This window comes from Engystomops pustulosus, chromosome 4 (assembly GCF_040894005.1).
Source record: "Engystomops pustulosus chromosome 4, aEngPut4.maternal, whole genome shotgun sequence".
Lineage (NCBI taxonomy): Eukaryota > Metazoa > Chordata > Amphibia > Anura > Leptodactylidae > Engystomops > Engystomops pustulosus.
The window spans coordinates 183546228-183564393 of NC_092414.1; the positions used below are offsets into that span (position 1 = coordinate 183546228).

The following is an 18166-nucleotide window of genomic DNA, read 5'->3' on the forward strand; positions in this document are numbered from 1 at the left end:
GACCTACCATATAATGAAATCTCTTGATGCAGAGAAACAAGGAGAGGTATGTATTATTACTGGTGTATCGTCTACCGGTCTTAATAATAATTCTTTTATATAGCACACAAAGATTACACAGCGCTGCAGAGATCTTGCCAAATCAGTCCCTGTCCCCAGTGGGGCTCACAATCTAATCATCCTAGCAGTATGTTCTTGGGAGTGTGGGAGGAAACCCGAGGACCGAGAGGAAACCCACGCACACACAGAAAGAACGTACCAACTCTTTGTAGATGTTGACCCTGGGACTTTAACCCAGATCCCCAGCGCTGCAAGTCTGTAGTGCTAACGTCTAGCCACCGTGCCGCCCCACGCTGCCGCAATACCGCAGTTTTGGCCTTTCAGTAAGGCTCCACAAACACGTCCGCAATTACTGACCATGAGCTAGCCAAGATCCTAGCTGTCACAGCCATGTATTGCACCGCAGAAACATAGAGCAGGTCCCTATCCCTGCCCGTCCACTAAGATCCCTCCCGCTGGCTTGTGGCTCACGGCACACATCTGTTCATACGGACGCGAGCATCGACCCCAATTCGGAATTATATTTACGCCAGGTCCAGATTTCTGCTATAACCTGCACAAAGATCCCAGCACTTGCAATAGCAAATTTAGTGGCTGTGAATTCCAGGCCCCATCAAAGCCACTCCTTAAAAAATGCAAATACTGGCCGTGCACCCAGAATTGCAACTTTTTCATGCCTTGTACAAGGCATTATATATGGCCGCTTTGAATAAATCAATAGTACAGTATGAGCACATTATAAAATAAAGTTTTTGTTGAGTCGAACTTGAGCCCATCCCTTTAAGAAGCACTAACCTTTGAAAACTGCAGCGCATTCCCCATATTGTCAAGATACACCGTAAAGTTTATAACTTAATCTTCACTGTTTTTCGGAGTGTACATCTTGTCGACATATTGTATGTCACACTTCAAGACATTAATGAATCTTGCCTCCCGTTATTTTGCCGTCATAAACAGTTCAATAGAGAAAAGCAAAATGACAAACATCAACTTCAAGTGAGTGATGGACGTTCTACAGAGGAAACTTTTCATGTTCACTCTCAGATATTCTATTGAAGCTGTAGACAAAGTTAACTTTTTTTGCGATAGTGTCCAACCGTACCACAATATAAAGTAGTGATGTTGTTCTAATGGACGCACTTTATTTGGGACCAATTTTTTGATCCCATATAGTACAGTATGTGCATAGATTTGCATATTTGAAGATAAGTGTTTGTTTACATGATATATATTTGTTTAGGGAAAATTTTATTCAGTATTTTTAGATGGTTTGTTCTAAAGGGTATCTACTTTGGGGTAAGCATTCATTCGGGGAAAATTTAGGGGTGTGGGGTTTGATTTAACTTAAGTAATGCTGAGATAGACATCACTCCTGGGTCTAGTTAGTTGGTGCTCAAGTGGGGGATGCTCCCTCATGTCCCCATAGAGAATAGTGTACACATTGCCAAAGAGGGTTTATAATAAAACTGGCTTTTTCTGAATAAAAGACAAGTTAGATGAAAGTTTACTTTTCTGTATGCAGAACTGTGTCCCTAGTGCCATGGGAGTGGCCATTGAGGATTGGTGTAGACACGTATAATGTCCTAATGGGGGAAGCAACGTGTGTGTGTGGGGGGGGGGAAGACTAAGGGGTCTGAATTTATTAGTGTTGCTGTGCAGGTTGGGGGTCTGAAAAACTTAAATGGTGTCTATTTAGTGGTGGACTGAATTTCATTGATTTACTAGAAAAGTGTGGCATGGTGTGCCATGACGTGCAGCAGTCACCGCCGGCCTATGGAGTGAGCAGGTGGTCTGGGAAAGACCGCCCCCTCACGAATACGCTGGACCCCTTTAAGAGCGGTCCCGCGTTTGTAATGTAGCACAGCGGTGTTAGTTAGCGTTATCGGAGGTTTCCGATAACGCTAACAGTGTAACACTGCTGTGTCTGCTGTAGCACTAGGAGCTGCTTACTTTAGTGCTGTATTTCAGGGTGACAGGACCTCTTTAAAACAAAAGGTTCAAAACTCTCCTGCACCAATAACCCCACAGAAATCCTCATCTGTTTTAATTTTTAATTCCAGAGCAGCGGATCGGTGAGCGTTCTACATTATTGACCCCCCATTGATGATCTATTCAGTGGACAGGTAGAAAAACCCTTTAAGCTCCTACTTTTATAAAGGCATGGCAAATATTTGCAGGTAGGGTTAATTTCCAAATGTCGGCACCACATCATAAGGCTCCCAGGAAATCACTCTTAATAGTAGGCACGTACGGTTTAACCTTTATACGAGTTCATGACAGCACAACCTTTCTGAGGCTACACATAGCGCCACAGTTTAGATGGAATTGCCTCCTCTCCCTTTCTTCTCTGCTTCATAGAACTGGACGAAAAAAAAAATCCTTACTAAAAAAAACCTGCCATGACTGGCACAAGTTTTAAACATTATTATGAGAATAAAATATATTCCGATGAAAGCTTTTCAGCTTAAATAAAAAAGGCACAAAAATCTTCAGCACAGCCCTGAATTACATCTTAAAAGGGATGCAAAGCAGAAGAACGCCTTACTCCCATCTCCTGCTGGGAATAATATAGTATGCAGACACAATTTACAGGAACAAACTAACAAGTGCAGTATTAGGTTTAAGCTTTTGTATAATACAAAAAAAAAAGCTTCCTGCGCTGTATAAAGCAGCCGCCATTTACATTCAGAACCCCCCCCCCCCTTCCATATAAAGATGCACTTCTTCATAGGCTTCTTCATTCCATAGTAAACCAGGTTATGCCTAACATGAGTGATAAGTGTTGCTTTTATGCTCCATGCTGTGATTTGTTTTATAGGGGTTGGCCACTGCCACTATCTTCCATATGTAGCCCATGTACCTTTACTGGCTTAATAATAATCCCTGAACATTCATCATGTGATTCAGCATTCCTGCTATTTACTTTATTGCTGTCTGCAGACTCCCTGTGCTTCTTTGTTTACATGTCTGAGGTCTGATGAAAAGGAAGAGCTTTCATCAGCAGAGATAGGACTCATCCTGCTCCCTCCCTTTTTCCGTGTTTGTCCTCTGTCATGGAAACGGTCCGTGAAAAGAGAGACACGGGGGAAGTCACATGAAGAAACAGGAAGTTGCGTATACATGGAGAGGGAAGCATGGTGAGAACTGGGAAAGGTTGAAGCTATCAAAGTAGGCAAAGACACAAGTACATATACATGCAGAGACATGTCTAATGGAAGAGATATACTGAAAAGTGGCCAACCCCTTTAATTAAAACTCTCTCCGAGACTCATTTTACACCTTACTAAATCATTACAACCCAAACCAAGCCTATGACAAAGGCCAAGTAGCATGTAGAAAACAAAGTAGCTTCCGTCTTCAAACCCATTTGGAATAATTAGAGTGGGTGACAGAGAAAACACTGGGACAGCGTCTCTTAAGTAAATGCAAAGGAGACCTGGATCTCCATTACACTGACCGCTCCATATAACTTTATCTGCGTACCCTGACCCATAGCACTAGGATCAAGAACTCCTTGTGGTTTGTAAAAGTGTCAGTCTTCTGCTGTTTGATTTTTACTCAATCCAATAAATTCTTGCGTCTAGAAGCTGGTGCTGGAATTCTGGGTCTTTTGGGCAACTTACTAAATGCAAAAATTTTTTTTAAATGATTGATCGAGATATTAATATATGTAGCATCTAAGAAATTGGTCCAAGGTCATGTCAATTATGGGAATCCTTGGGTGCCGCTAATGTGGGTGGGCAACAGATCTGTCCCCACTTTAGTAAACTGTAACCATGGTACAGATATAACAATGGCCTTCGGAATGCACAGGTATTGTTTGAAAACTTTATGATGTGTTAAGGTTCCGTGCAGCTCTTCCTATGAGTAATTGGGAAATCTCGGGAGGAAAAACACCCAATATTTGTGCTACAGTCTTTACTTCTGTGGAGCAATTCATTGATCGAGGGAGTGTGACACCAGGAGTAACTATGACCGGCAAAAGATAGGGGGAGCAAAGTCCAGTCCAGAAATTAAAACAAACACTTTCAGTTTCTGAGTTACAGTAAGACTGAACCGCAGTACATGTCATAGCTATGCTCTAAACCAGGGGTCTCAAACTCAATTTACCTGGGGGCCGCTGGAGGTAGATTCTGGGTAAGGCTGGGCCGCATCAAGTTTTCCACACAAAATGCGCTTACAAAATATCATTATTCAGATGTCATGGCGTCTCCCAGCGCAAGGAAAGCCCCGAGCGGGGAGACGTGTTTTCTCTATGAACGCGTCCTGTGCACCGAGGGGTCCCAAGCTCCTACCGCACTGAGCCCAGTCAGGGACACTCCATCCCCCCCTCCCCCCCTGGTACTTGCCTCCCCGTGTCCCTCCCATCGAAGAAGATGAAGTCGCCGCTCTGACTTGCACCAAGTGCGTTCAGAGCGGCGACTTCATCTTTTTCAAGTACCGGAGGGAAGGGGATTAACCGGTTACGGGCCCTTTCCTGTTTTTTCATGTCCATTTTTCACTCCCCACCTTCAAAAATCTATAACTTTTTTATTTTTACACGTAAAGAGCTGTGTGACGGCTTGTTTTCTGCGTAACAAATTGCACTTCATAGTGATGGTATTAAATATTCCATGCCATGTACTCGGAAGCGGGAAAAAAATTCCAAATGCAATGAAAATGCATTTGCGCCATTTTCTTGTGGGCTTGGATATTACGTCTTTCACTGAGCGCCCCAAATGACATGTCTACTTTATTCTTTGGGTCGGTACGATTAAGGGGATACCAAATTTGTATAGGTTTTATAATGTTTTCATACATTTACAAAAATTAAAACCTGTACAAAAATTATTTTTTTGATTTTGCCAACTTCTGGCGCTAATAACTTTTTTATACTTTGGTGTACGGAGCTGTGGGTGGTGTCATTTTTTGCGAAATATGACAATATTTTCAATTATATCATTTTTAGGACAGTACGACCTTTTGATCACTTTTTATAGATTTTTTTATATTTTTCAAAATGGCAAAAAAGTGCCATTTTCGACTTTGGGCGCTATTTTCCGTAACGGCGTTAAACGCATTGTAAAAAACGTTATCATATTTTGATAGATCGGGCATTTTCGGACGCGTCGATACCTGATGTGTTTATGATTTTTACTGTTTATCTATATTTATGTCAGTTCTAGGGAAAGGGGGATGATTTGAAATTTAATGTTTTTTTATTATAATTTTTTTTAAAAAAACTTTTTTTTATTTTTATTTATACTATTTTTCAGACTCCCTAGGGTACTTTAACCCTAGGTTGTCTGATCGATCCTATCATATATTGCCATACTACAGTATGGCAGTATATGGGGATTTTCCTCCTCATTCATTACAATGTGCTATCGGCACATTGTAATGAAGGGGTTAAAACGAAATAGCCTCGGGTCTACCTACGGAAGACCCGAGGCTACCATGGAGACGGATCGCTGCCCCCGGGGGAGCGGCGATCCCAGGTAAGATGGCGGCGCCCATGCGCTGCTATCTTTTTGAGGCTGCCGGCAGCTTTGCCGGCAGCCATCGCTGTGAAAGCACCCGCGATCGGTGCTAGCACCGATCGCGGGTGTTACCGGTAAGCCTTTGCTGCAATATGCAGCAAAGACTTACCGGCTATGGAGAGGGCTCAGCCCGTGAGCCCTCTCCATGCAGCGCGACCCGACTGCCGCCGTGAATACACGGCGGGCGGTGCTTTTCCAGGTGGGGGCCGCAAAATGTTGTCCCGCGGGCCGCGAGTTTGAGACCAGAAAAGACCTCACTGTAAATAATAAAAGTTTATTAATGGAGAAACGTTTTAGATGCCGATGGGCCACGGAGGCACACGGCTCATTCCCATGTGGACACTGCTATGTGCTGGATGTACTGTGCAAAGCCACAACAGATCAATTGTAGTTTATTGATGTTCCCCAGTTCGTAATAAAAGGTTTTCTATATTGGACAGGAAATTAATAAAAATTAATAAAAAATTATATATATATTGAAGGCAGTCAGATGAAGATTCAAGATTTAATATGACAGACTATATTCATTTAAATACAATTTATTGGCTATTGTAGAGACATAAACCGTGCATAATACAGTGGGTATGAAGAGTATTCAGACCCTTTTTCGCTCTGTTTCATTGCAGGCAATTGGTAAGATCACGGAAGGTTTTTTTTTGCTCATTTAAGTGCAATCTGCACTTCATCTTGACAGAAAAAAAAAACAGAACTTATTTTTTTCTAATTTATTAAACAAGAAAAACTGAAGTATCACATGGTGATAAGTATTCAGCCCCTTTGATCAGTATTGAGTAGAAGTAGCGTTGGAGCTGGTACAGCCAGGGGTCTTCTTGTGAATGATAGAACAAGTTTCTCACACCTGGATTTGGGGTCCTCTGCCTCCTCCTTGCAGATCCTCTCCAGTTCCCTCAGGTTGGATGGTGAACGTTGGTAGAAGCCATTATCACGTCTTTCCGAAAAAAGCTCAATTGGGCTTAGGTCTGAGCTCTAGCTGGGTCAGTCAGGAATGGTCACAGAAATGTTCTGAAGCCTCTGCTTTGTTATTTTAGCTGTGTGCTTAGGGTCATTGTCTTGTTGAAAGGTGAACCTTTGGCCCAATCTGAGGTCCAGAGCTCTGGAAAAAAAGTTCATCCAGGATATCTCTGTACTTGGCCGCATTCATCTTTCCCCAATTACATCCAGTGGTCCTGTCCCTGCCCCATAGCATGATGCTCCAACACCATGGGGGTCATTTACTAAGGGCCCCAATCGCTTTTTTTTGTCAGGTTTCCAGAATTTTTCCAATTTGCGCCAAATTGCCCCGGGTTCGGAAAAACCGCGGAATTAAAAAAAAATGTGTCGCTTGACACGCGCTTACCTGTGCCCACAATAGGATAGTGAACTCCAGCGAACTTCATCGGACTTCAGTGCAGCAGCGACACCTGGTGGACATCGGGCGCACTACCTTAGTGATTCGCCGGAAGACCCGAATCCTCAACTGAGAACGCGCCGCTGGATCGCGAATGGATCGGGTAAGTAAATCTGCCCCCATGTGTCACTGTTAGGATTGTATTTGGCAGGTGATGAGTAGTGCCTGGTTTTTCCACACACACTGCATAGAATTAACATCAAAACATTCATTATTCATCTCAGACCAGAGAATCTTATTCCTCATAGTCTGGGAGTCCTTCATGTGTCTGCACACAGTATGCGGCTTTCATATGTCTTGCACGGAGCAAAGGCTTCTGTCGGCACACTCTGACAAAGCCCTGACTGGTTGAGGCTGCAGTGATAGGCGATTTTGTGGAACTTTCTCCCACCCCCCCACCCCCCACTGCATCTCTGGAGCGCAGTTTGGCTGGATGACCAGGTAAAGGAAGAGTTGTGGTCATCCCAAGCTTCTTCCATTTAAGAATTATGGAGGCTCTAGCACCTTGAGTGCTGCAGAAATAGGTTTTAAACCTGGGCCAGATCTGTGTCTTCCCACAATTCTGTCTCTAAGCTCCTTGGGCAGTTCTTTAGATCTCATGATTCTCATGTGCTCTGACATGCACTGTAAGCAGTGAGGTCTTATATAGACAGGTGTGTGCCTTACATAATCAAATCCAATCACTTAAATTAAACACATCTGGACTCCAATGAAGGAGTAGAACCGCCTCAAGGAGGATCAGAAGGAAATGGACAGCATGTGAGTTAAATACGAGTGTCACACCAGAGGGTTTGAATACTTCTAACCTTCTTGTTCAATAAATTAGCAAAATATCTACATTTCTGGGGGGTTTTCTGTCAAGATGGGGTGCAGAGTGCACAATCAGCAAAAAAAAAAAAAAAAAAAAAAACTTTTTTTGATCCTACCAGTTGGCTGTAATGAAACAAAGAGTGAAATATTTAAAAGGGTCTGAATACTTTCCAAACCCACTGTAATGAGATCAATGGGGGTAATTTACTAAGGGCCCGATTCGCGTTTTCCCGACGTGTTACCCCAATATTTCCAATTTGCGCCGATTTTCCCTGTATTGCCCCGGGATTTTGGCGCACGCGATGGGATTGTGGCGCATCGGCGCTGGCATGCACGCGACGGAAATCGGGGGGCGTGGCCGACTGAAAACCCGACGGATTCGGAAAAAACGCCGCATTTAAAAAAAGTGTCGCGGGACTCGTGCTTACCTTCACCAGGTATAGGCCGTTGAACTTCAGTGCAATCCTGGCGGGCCTCGGCGGACTTCAGCGCAGCAGCGCCACCTGTTGGACGTCGGAGGAACTACCTTAGTGAATCCCGGCCGGACCCGAATCCACCGCAGAGAACGTGCCGCTGGATCGCGAATGGACCGGGTAAGTAAATCTGCCCCAATGTGTTAAATACTAGTCTGTATCAGATCTGTGTCAGATACTAGTAGACTATTCAGAAGCTAAATAAAAAGGTTAGATAAACCCTGATAATCTAAGCACATTATCAGCACACAGCATCTCATAGCACAGAGTCCCCGTCCTTACTCTGAAATTTTACATTGACAATCACTGAGTTATAGGAGCTAAAACAGCAATAAAACAGAGTAAAATTGTAAGGTAAAGGACTTTAAAATTATCTTTATTGTGTAAACATTACTAGAGGATTAAAATTTTAGAATTTTTTTCTTCCTCTTTACTGTACTCTACTTCCTGCATTGCTTGTTTGCAACCAGTCTAAGTCTTTGCAAACAACAATCTCCACTCATATTTTATTGACCATAGTTTTGGGTTAAAAAGGACCAACCTTAAAATAATTTTTTTTTTATGAGTTCACTTACAATTTTGAGAAGTGTTAAGTTATCTCTTAAGGAGCCGACCATCCCAATAAAAGAGACCACGAACATCAGAATTCCCAGGAGCAGTAGGATAATTGCTGGCGCAAGGAATATCCCTTCCAAAGTTTGATGTTTCCGTCGTTCACTCTCCGCGTAGATTCCGATGCATAAGATCAAGAGGCCTATTAGCTGGAAGAAAACAGGGGAACTCATTAGAATCGGCTTAGCTGATGATAATAAATAGAGAGATCAAGTAATTACTCTATAAAGATGCAAGAATAAGTTTCCACTACTACTAACCCACGAGAAATCAACTCACCTAGCTATATTAATAATAATTCTTTATTTATATAGCACACACAGATTACGCAGCGCTGCACAGAGTTTGCCAAATCGGTTCCTGTCCCCAATGCGATTCACAATCTAATCAACCTACCAGTATGTTTTGGAGTGTGGGAGGAAACTGGAGGACCAGGAGGAAACCCATGCAAACACGTAGAGAACATACAAACTTACAAATTGAACCAAAGTCCCCAGGGCTGCAAGGCTGTAATGTTAACCACTGAGCCACCCCATTCTTCAGAATTTAGACACCCCCAACATTGACAATGCCCTATTTCAACAAGTGCAACAGATTTAGGCCTCAATCACACGGCCGTTCGAGGGACGTATATATGTCACATATAAGTCTCCCATAGGCCGGCAATGGGCGCGTGGCACCGTACCGCTCCGTAGCCGTGAAAAGATAGGACATGTCCTATCTTTTCTCGGTATACAGCGCCGTGTGCCATATATCTTTATGGAGAGGGGCGGGGTGAGCAGCTCTCACTCCCTCCTCCTCTCCCTGGCGCCGACGTGTGTCTGCCATGCTACGGTGGGCTACGTCTGTGTGAATGTAGCCTAAAATATGAAGTCAACATTAATATTATGTGTTGTATTCTTCACCCTTTTTTTTTTACGCTCCCAAAAGCTATGAACGAGCTGTTCATGAAAGGAATGGGTGCAAACATGCACCACTATATAAAAAATAATCTCTAGGAGAGGTAAAAGATTTACACATTACCTCTCCTAGAGATTTTTTTAATATAGTGGTGCATGTTTGACTTAAAAGGACAAGAAAGTTGAGCTGGATTTTCTTCTTACTCTTGGGACCTTGAGTGGTGTGTAGCATGTACAGGCGGTCCCCTACTTAAGAACACTCGACTTACATACGACCCCTAGTTACAAACGGACCTCTGGATGTTGGTAATTTACTGTACTTTAGTCCTAGGATACAATAATCAGCTGTAACAGTTATCACAGGTGTCTGTAATGAAGCTTTATTGTTAATCCTGATTCTTATGACAACCCAACATTTTTAAAATGCAATTGTCACAGAGATCAAAAAAAGTTCTGTCTGGGATTACAATGATAAAATATACAGTTCCGACTTACATACAAACTCAACTTAAGAACAAACCTACAGACCCTATCTTGTATGTAACCCGGGGACTGCCTGTATTGGCTTCCTCTTCTCAAAACTTTAATCTAAACTGCACAATAGTGCAATCCAGTAATAACGCAGAAGGTTGTAGCATTGCCCTCCATTTCCTAATAAGGGTTCCCTCGCCTGTGACACCACTTACACGGAGGTTGGATGAAACCGTGAACAGCGCAAAATGGGCATCATCTCCATACAAGCCACTTGCCAGTTCTGCCTTTCTTAACCTAATATCACATATCGTTTAGGCGTTTGTTGTTTAGATCCATTATTGTAACAAATGTGTCTGAAACATGGATTTTGCTCTCGGTGGGCTTCCATTGATAAATCCATTATTTTAACAACCTAAAAATTCTCCCTTACTGTCAAGAACACTTTTGCATAAAAATCTGATAAATATATTCTTAGGAACGGTTGGTCACATTATATTATATTCACATTATATTACCGTATTTTTAGGAGTATAAGGCGCACAAAAAATCCTTTGATTTTCTCAGAAATCAAAGGTGCGCCTTATAGTCCAGTGTGCCTTATATATGATCCTACTTACAGGCAACAGCTGCCTTGAACTGTGCACAGGTCTGCCACCCACTGGTCATTCATCCTTCTAATCAGGTGCGCCTTATAGTCCAGCGCGCCTTATATATGAACCTAGATGTTTTAGCAGGCATTTATTGATGGTGCGCCTTATACTCCGGTGCGCCTTATAGTCCGAAAAATACTGTATATTCACATTATATTATATTCACATTATATTATATTCCACAGAAATTCTTACAGTGGTTACATCTGACCACGGTCATTGTGCTGTGGTTTTCACGGATGGTTCTTTGTGGCTGACCACATCCTGCTAATAAGATATTTCCTTTTTACGGAACTTCTTGCATTCTCATGCTGCTCAAAACTATGTGTTCACTGAAAAATACAAGGAAGCAAAACATGGCCTCAATGTAGCTGTAACATTTTGATGATATTGGTTCTACCATTTGTTTTCATGCATTATGAACCAAACATACTTTGAGAATGCTGTAGCTACACTGATGCAGAAACATATCTTGTTTAATCTCTGTGATGAGTGGTTTTGCTAAAAAAAACAATTACAGAATTATGATAACAAGGCCCTCTCGCTCCTCAGCTCTTCTCCTTACCCTAATTATGCACTGCTCCAGCCTTGTTCTGCCCAGCATAAGCCAAGAATACGTAATCACTGAGTTGTCCCTGACAGGCAGAAGTAATCAATCACTGCACCATCTCCCAAGCTGATGTGTAGGAGTCATCCAGCTGTGTTTATGTAGGCAAACAGTCTGCATCCAGCTTTCCCAAGGTCCTGAATGTTATAACTGTCTTTTGAGCAAAACCCCTCACTTCAGGGATTACTGAAGATATGTTATATCAGAGAAAAAAGAGCTAGACAAATCATTACTTAGAAAAAATCCATATATCTTAACCCGTACGGGACTCAGCCTCTTTTGGCCTTAAGGACGCGGCCCCATTCTTCAAATCTGACCTGTGTCACTATAAGTGGTTATAGTTTTGGAACGCTATGAGATATCCAGGGGATTTTGAGATTGTTTTCTCGTGACACATTGTACTTCAAATTAGTTTAAAAATTTGGATGATATCTTTTGTGTTTAGTTATGAAAAAAAACAAAATTTGGAAAAAATTTGGAAAAATTCTTTATTTTCAACGTTCTAAATTCTCTACTTTTGATGCAGATAGTCATAGCTCCCAAATAAATTCATAACTTACATTTCCCAAATGTCTGCTTTATGTTGGCATGGTTTTTTAAGATTCTTCATATTTTACTAGAATGTTATGAGGCTCAGAATGTAGGTATCATTTTTCACATTTTTTGTAAAATCACCAAAACCTGTATTTAGATGGACCTGCTCAACTTCTAATTGACACTGAGAGGCCTAAATAATAGTGAGACTTGTAAATTACCCCATTGTGGAAACTACACACCTCAACGTATGAAAAAACACTTTTAAGAAGTTTGTTAACGCTTTACGTGTTTTATAAGGGTTAAAACAAAATGGAGGTGCAGTCTGCAAATTGTAAAATTTTTTCACAATACACCCATTTTGGGTGGAAAATTAAACATTTACAATGGATTAAATGAATAAAGGCTCCACAAAGTTTGTTACCCAATTTCTCCCGAGTACACCGATACCCTACATGTGGTGGTAACCTGCTGTATGGGCGCACGGCCGGGCATAGAAGGGAAGGAGGCGCCATCCAGATCAGATTTGCTATGTCACATTGTACAGGCTATAATTTTTTTCTTTTTTTTAATGTGGACCTATAGGGGCTTATTTCTTTTGCCACATGAGATGCACTTTTCTGGTACGTAATTTGGGGGAATCTATAGGCTAATTGGTGAGATTTTATTAACTCTTTGTTGGTGGAGGAAATGAAAATCATCACTTTTCAGGAAGATTTTTATGGGGTTTTTTTTTTGGCTGTTTACCATACCATAAAAATAGTATATTATTTTTATTCTATGGGTTGCCACGATTACAAAAAGACCTCATTTATATAGTGTTTTTATTTTTTTCCCATTTTTACTGCATAAAAAGTAATTTGGCAAAAATGTTGTTAATTTTAGCATCACCGTCTTTCATATGCATAACTTTTTTATTTTTCGCCTCACAAATCTGTTTAAGGGCTTATTTTTTGCGAGAAGGATTGTTCTTTTTAGTGGTCTTATTTTAGAGTGCATAACATTTTTTAAATCCCTTTTTAGAGCATTTTTATAGGGTATTAATTGAAAATGATCTTTTTTCTGGATCTTTTTTTTGTTTTGTTTTTTACGGGGTTCACTTTGCGGCTCTAATAACGATTCTGTTTTATTATGCAGATGGTTACGGACGCAAGGATACCAAATATGTGGGGGTTTTGTGTATTTTATTCAATTGTACTGAATAAAAACCAATTTGGAGAAAATCTTGTTCATTTTAGCATCATCATCTTTTCATATGCATAACTTTTTTATTTTTCGTCTGACAAATCTGCTTAGGGGCTTATTTTTTGCGAGAAGAGTTGTTATTTTTAGTGGGCTTATTTTGGAGTGCATAACATTTTTTAAATTACTTTTTAGAGCATTTTTTTATAGGGTATTAATTAAAAATTATCTTTTTTCGGAAAGTTTTTGCGTTTTTTTTTCTACGGCGTGTACCGTGCGGGTCCAGTAACGATTCTGTTTTATTATACAGATTGTTACGGGCGCGGCAATACCAAATATGCAGGGTTTTTTGTGTTTTTTATACTTTATTAAGTGTTTTTATGGGAAAGTGACATTTTAGGGGCTTATATTTTTATGTATTTTATTTATTATAATGTGTAGTGTTAAGTGTTTTTGCATATTTTTACTTCTACATACTTGAACTTGAACCAGTGATGCTCTGATCACTGGTTTAAGTTCAATACACTGCTCTACAATACTATTTTATTGTAGAGCAGTGTAAACTGTCTGAGCAAGCTTGCGCATGCTCAGACAGTTTGCAGTCAGACCCGGAAGGGGTCTGACTGCCATGGAGACCGGGCAGCTCCGGGGCACATGCCAGTCCTCGGAGCTGCCCAGAAGTGGATCGGATCCCCCAGTAAGCGGCACGGGGGATCCGATCCACAGCGCAAACACCCTTACACGCCGCGGTCATGTTTGACCGCAGCGTGTAAGGGGTTAACACCCGCGATAGGAGCCGGCTCCGATCGCGGGTGTTAGCGCAGGCTGTCAGCTGTACTAGACAGCTGACAGCCGCTGCTTCTGGTACAGGCTCCGTTCGTGAGCCAGTGCCAGAAGCAGGACGTTATAGAACGTCCCCCTGCGCTAAGCATCTAGCCCCGGGGACGTACTATAACATCCTGGTGCGCCTAGGGGTTAATATTCCAAGTCATACACATCAATCAATATACAAATACTGTTTAAAAATATACCAGGGGAATTGGTGTCCCAGATGAAAATTGGGACCGCACAGGATACCAAAACGGCCCCCCTCCTTCTAGTGCCCCATAGGTGAAAACATGCAAAATATAGGTAATAATGCTAGTGACAGTGCCCAGCAATAGGGCCAATGAAGTAAAAAAGGGTAAATAGCAATACAGTTCCAGCCTATTCAATACCCCGGAGGTACCTTCCGGTGTATGCAGTTTTTGGCTTTACATATTGCACTTACCCGCGGGCATAGTAACGGCAAGCAGAGGGCAATCAGGGGGAAGGCCGAGCAGGTAGAAGATATGTCTCTGCATCAGTGTCGCTACAGCATTCTCAAGGTATGTTTCGTTCACAATGTATAAAAACAAACGTTAGATTTCCTTTAAGCCATAAAAGTTGCTCAGCATCCCTACATGGCACACAAAGCCTCAACTTGAGGTGAAACAAGTTGTAAAATCTCACTGCAGCACAGGAAATTCCATCACACAGTGGTAAGGAGGAGTGCTCCTGTACACTGTAACAGCCTGTGAAGCTGCCTCATGGAGGGGCTCTGGGTACAGTTCCAGTAGCCTTCCAGGCTCATTAGCATAATTTAAAAAGTTGATTTATGCCTCCATCTATGAGTTTTTTGTCGGGTTTCCCGAATATTTCCGTTTTGCGCCGAATTGCCATGGGTTTTTGGCACATGCAATTGGATTGTGGCGCATCGGCTTGCATGCGACAGAAATCGGGGGGCGAGGCCATCAGACAACCCGACAGATTCGGAAAGACCGTGGAACAGAGGTCGCACTAACATTTTTACCGAAGGGTAATAATACTCCTCTTACCATTTTTGAGGAGTATTTTTAGCCGATGAGGAGTATGAAAATTTGAAAATCTGTCTGCTCACTGCACACACACACTGGCACAACACAGCGCGCGCGCGCGCACACACACACACACACAACACAGCGCACACACACACAGCGCACACACACACACACACACACACACACAGCGCACACAACGGCACAGGGCCGGCTCTAGGTTTGAGTAGGCCCCTGGGCAACAGAACCTCAGTGGGCCCCTTTGCTATAGCTCCCAAATTTTGTGGCAGATAATGTGTCCTATGGCCCCACTTTTGCCCCCTCTCCTAACCCCACTATGTGTTTTACATGTTATCATGTGTTTGGCTGCTTTGAAAGCCTTTTTATTCATTGCTGGACACGTAAACAGCTGTGTTAACACTTTCACATTTGCATACATTTCTAACAATGAAAGAATACGATTTGAAAGCATCCAAACACATGGTAACATTAGAAACACATGCGTTCTTACCTATACGTCCAAACACTGTGGGCCACATTTATCAAAAGTAGTGCAGCCTGTACTATGTGCAGTTTCCTCACAAGTGCGGCAGATTCATCAAAACTGGGGCACGTTCTTCATGAATCTGACGCCCCCTGCACTGCTCGGGAAGTGTCAACAACTTTTTTTTATGCACCTTTGACATAATTTGGTCAAGACGCAGTAAAAAATATGGAGCACGGTCCGACTCTGCACCAGAACACCCTGTTTTGTGCAGGATTTTGTGGTACAGCGGACACAGCTGCCGTGACACAATACTGTCGCAGACACTTCATAAATACATGTACGAGCAGTTTGCACCTTCTTTTCAGTGCAAAGTCAGACAGAAAACTGTCGCAGACACGTTAATAAATGTGCCTTGTGTGAATGCACCGTCAGGGTTAATGTAAGGAAGCATTGATAGAATGGCAGCAGGGACATAATTTGGAGGCGAGGTGACCTGGCAAATATAGTTAGGTGGTTGTACATGGGAAAGAGATAGGAGGTCAAGAGGAAAGGAGTGGTGGAACAGGCGGCACACAGGTAACATTGCAGGGGGCAGAAAGTGGGCATAAAAAAAACACAACCGACTCTGTCAGAGTAAAGACTGAAAGGGTTAATTACACACACAGGGCTTGACTCCTACCATGCTGTCCTCCTCAGCCAGGTCACAGGTTCACCATACATCAAACAGGAGTGGGCTTTGCTTCCTGTCTGTTTCTGTCTGAATAGCTGTGAACACTGATAATGCTGAGGCCGATCCGAACAGCGCTGGTGGCTGGAGGCACTGAGTGCTCACAGTGGGAGGCTCGGCCATGGCCCGTACGGGAGTGCAGTGCACGGCTGTAACACAGACACTGAGGATGCAGAGAGTAACCGCTCTCTGTATCATTATTATATCCCTGTCACACACCTCCCCCGCCTTAAGTGGGCCCTGCACTGGCACAACACAGCACTCACTCACATACACACAGATCTTTATGCATGGCAATTATTTTGGGGGGTAATGGCGCCTCATCACGCGTCTATGACGCGTGGTGAGGCGTTAATGCGATCTCTGCCGTGGAATTTAAAAAAGGAATTGTGTTGCAAGATCAAGCACTCACATGCACCAGGAAGAAGCAGGTGAACCCTGGCAGACCTGAGCGGGGAAGCGACACATGCAGGAACTCGGACGCACGATCTTAGTGAATTGCGGCAGACCCAGATCCTCATTGGACAACGCACCGCGGGATCGCGACGGGACCGGGTAAGTAAATCTGCCCCAATGTGTAAAATCTATAGATTGCCATACTGTAGGAAAAACATGATATGAATCCAGCCTAATCATGATAATCTAGAGATGCTCAGACATCCCAACTCTATAGCGGCCAAGTGCCACAACATGGGCAGGAAAAGGATCTGCTCTAGAAATCGCAGCATGTCCACCTGACCCAGTCATGATACGGCGGCCTCATCACAACGTGACCAGGCATAGGAGAAGACAATGGCAGCCAGGTGCTAGCTACAATATCTGTGGCCATCTCCTGGTCGCCGTATACAGTGTGCACGAGACCCAAGTCTGCACATGTACAGCTGATGTACTGACACATCCCACCACAAATATATATATATTTATATATACCGTAACTAAATCTTTTTAGTTGTTTCTCTCCCTCCCCATCTGTACTCCAGGGAGCTGCGGCACAGAGATGAGAGCCGATATGTGCTGCGCATAAAACTTTCATTAAATGTCTTATTATACGTGGTGAATGACAGGCAAGATGTTTTTACATGTACCATATTCTACTTTTCATGCAAAACGCAATCAATTTTTCTTTACCTTGTGGAGGAACTGACGTCTAAAACATAAATTCACTAAAAGAAGAAAATAGGGTACAAGATAGGTTCCATAGATTTGTTCTGAAGTTGAATTTGTATGCAAGTCGAAATTGTAAGTTTTAGAATTGTAGATCCAGGCAAAAAAAATTTTTTGTAGTTTAAAAAAGGACCAAGGATTATAAATAAAGCTTCATTACAGACACCTTACAGCTGATCATTGCAATCTGGGACTATAGTAACATCCAGAGAGCTTCACCAGAGGTCACAGGGGGCAGAGGGGTCCGTCTGTAACCAGGGGTCGTCTGTAAGTCGGGTGTTCTTAAGTAGGGGACCAGCTGTAGTGTGGAAAACCTAGGAATGTAAATTGTCTACTAGATCCATGTCGATTTCAGTGTATATTAGAGATCTCAATGTGTTGGCTCACATAATGATGGTGTATTTTCCACCACCAGAAGTGATAGACATTGAAGGGTTGGCCGCTTTACTTCATGTTTTTGTAATGTGTATAGTGTGCTGAGCAGAATATTTTACCAACATTCATCTATTAAAAGTTCTGCTCCCCTTTCTTGATACGTAAAGTGAAGCCTCCGGTTTACAGACAGTGTGCATTTAAGGACATGGTCAGAAGTCATAGATCATATGATGGCATATTGGACACCTGAATGAGCTTGTAAATAGAGGCTGGTGCTGCACTGTTGGTCTCCATGTAATAATAGAGCCTGGCAGTTCCGGACTGCGTAGCACCCGATTTCCAGTAATAAG

General features: G+C 42.6%; 1 protein-coding gene across 1 annotated transcript in view; it reads right to left on the bottom strand.

Moving 5' to 3' along the window:
• Window positions 1-18166, bottom strand: part of LOC140127767 (tetraspanin-15-like) — a 100055-nt gene that overhangs the window by 53738 nt on the left and 28151 nt on the right. The window contains exon 2 of the mRNA XM_072148835.1: window positions 8846-9031. Coding sequence (XP_072004936.1) covers window positions 8846-9031 — 186 coding nt within the window. The remainder of the gene's footprint in view (window positions 1-8845; window positions 9032-18166) is intronic.